This window comes from Aplysia californica, unplaced genomic scaffold (assembly GCF_000002075.1).
Source record: "Aplysia californica isolate F4 #8 unplaced genomic scaffold, AplCal3.0 scaffold01496, whole genome shotgun sequence".
Classification (NCBI taxonomy): Eukaryota; Metazoa; Mollusca; class Gastropoda; order Aplysiida; family Aplysiidae; genus Aplysia; species Aplysia californica.
The window spans coordinates 61,331-63,715 of NW_004798766.1; the positions used below are offsets into that span (position 1 = coordinate 61,331).

Sequence of the window (2,385 nt, forward strand, 5' to 3'; positions counted from 1 at the left end):
ATGTGGGTGGTTGGAGGGTGCCACTGGTAGTGGCGTCGGTGGCCTAGTGGTTAGGCTCTCGGACTTGCAACCGTAAGGTGGTGGGTTCGAATCCCGTCAGGGACCCGACGTTGTGTCCTTGGGAAAGGCGCTTTACACGAATTTTCCTCACTTCACCTAGGTGGGAATGGGTACCCGGCTATAGACAGCGAAAGATCTTGTCAGTATGTTAGTGTTTGAGGGCTTAAACAGCTGCTTGCACTGTATGCTTCCCGGGAAGCTGAGAATGTTTCGGAGTGTTCTATGGTCTGCTGGGGTAATAATATAGTGTAAAGCGCATAGAGCCTGCTGTTGAGCGGGGATTTGCGCTATACAAATGCTATCTATTTTTATTATTAGGTCCTACTTCTTCACTTCCCCTCTGTTATTTCTGTCTGTGTGGTTGATTGGAGGGCACCACTAGTAGGTCCTACTTCTTTACTTCCCCTCTGTTGTTTCTGTCTGTGTGATTGGTTCGAGAGCGCCACTGGTAGGTCCTACTTCTTTATTGTCCCTCTGTTGTTTCTGTCTGTGTGATTGGTTCGAGAGCACCACTAGTAGGTCCTACTTCTTTATTGTCCCTCTGTTGTTTCTGTCTGTGTGATTGGTTCGAGAGCGCCACTGGTAGGTCCTACTTCTTTATTGTCCCTCTGTTGTTTCTGTCTGTCTGTCTGTCTTACTTTTTCCCAGCACTAAATGACCGCCATTGTGTCGATGTGCTTTTCTTCACTCAAACAAACAAACACATTTCATTCCATATTCCTCACATGCTTTGTTCATTGTATTGATGTGTCCCTCTGCAGTTGTGATATCATGTGTTATATTATTAAGCACACTTATAAGTGGGTGGTTGGCGGGTGCTTTGGTGTGGTTTGCTCCTTCTTTCCTATCAAACATCTGTCTTTCTGGTCTCTCCTCCTTTTTTGTTTTTGTTACTCTCTTTTAACACCTCTCATCTTCGGCACTTATATGACCTCATTGTGTTGCAAGTGCCGTAAAACTCTTTTTAAAACTGAAAAAGAGCAGTAAAGGTATTATAGGATTTTTTTAAAAGTAAAGTTGTTCCCGCATCTGCTCCGGACATTCTGGATTACCTTGTTAGTGAGACAACTTCCTGCCTGGGTCTTCGGTATATCGTGGTAGGGTGGCCAGTTCCTTTCCGTGCGCCTTTACTTCGCCGACTCGAAGTCAGGTACCCATTACTGCTGGGTGGGCAGGAAGGGGTGAAAAAAATCCGTGTCCGAATATGTGTGTGTGTGTTTGTGTATTTGTGAGTGTGTATGCGTTTGTGGGTGTGTGTGTGTGTGTGTGTGTGTGTGTGTGTGTGTGTGTGTGTGTGTGTGTGTGTGTGTGTGCGTGTGTGTGTGTGTGTGTGTAAGTGTGTGTATTGGACTGGGGAAAAAGGGGGGAGCATTACTGCGTAAAACCGAAGAAAGTACAAACTTATTAAATATGTTTGTATTTATTTAACATTCCGATGTTTAAATTTCTTGTTTCTGTATCTCCCCCACAGATGTCACAGTAATCACTGGAGAGAGTATGGGAGAGAGAGAGTACGGGAGAGAGAGTACGGGAGAGAGAGAGTACGGAAGAGAGAGAGTGAGAGAGAGAGAGGGGGGAGAGAGGGAAAGAGGAGTGTGTGTATGTGTATGTGTGTGTGTGTATGTTTTGCCTTTGTTTTGCAATTTGCCTTATTGCGTAAAGCCGAAGAAACTACTAACATTTTAAATATGTTCGTATTATTTAACATTCCGATGTTTAAATTTCTTGTTTCTCTATTTCCCCCTCAGATTCTGTCACAGTAGTCTCACCAGCTCACATGGGCCTGTCAAGACACAAATCCTGCTGCGTGCTCCGATAATGCAAGTGCCCGCCCGTTTCCTGACGTCACTTTCAAGCCACGCCCTCCTCCTCCTCCTCCTCCCCCCAACACCCCGCCCTACCCCACAAGAAAACTGCAAGCCTGTACGACCGTCTAATAAACCTACAGGGTCCGTGAAAAACCTCTTCTTTATTAGGCCCCGCCCCATCTCGTCGAAAGCTGCCACGATTGGTGGACCGTCCACGCCCACTTTTACTTACGCTGCACAGAACCTGATGACGTTTCTGGCGAGAGTTTCCGAGACGTGTGTAGTAGCACTTGGCAGAGCGCACAGACCGATGACGTCATGTATTTGATCCAGCGCTGGATGAAGGGCGGAGCCACTTGCAGTGTGAAGGCGGAGCTAGACCAGGGGAAGCTTGTCAGAAAGTGTGGCCGGAAGGGAAGGGGGCGGGGCCAGTTTGAGATGCCGTGTGGGGTGGCGGCGACACGGGCAGGTGAGTGACGTCACGATTTTGTACGTGTGTTTGGGGGTGAGGTGAATG

General features: G+C 47.5%; 1 protein-coding gene across 1 annotated transcript in view; it reads left to right on the forward strand.

Moving 5' to 3' along the window:
- Window positions 1–1,813: 1,813 nt before the first annotated feature.
- Window positions 1,814–2,385, forward strand: part of LOC101848408 (tripartite motif-containing protein 2-like) — a 2,520-nt gene continuing 1,948 nt past the window's right edge. The window contains exon 1 of the mRNA XM_005112937.3: window positions 1,814–2,337. Within this exon, the coding sequence (XP_005112994.1) occupies window positions 2,187–2,337 (151 nt within the window). The 5' untranslated portion in view covers window positions 1,814–2,186. The remainder of the gene's footprint in view (window positions 2,338–2,385) is intronic.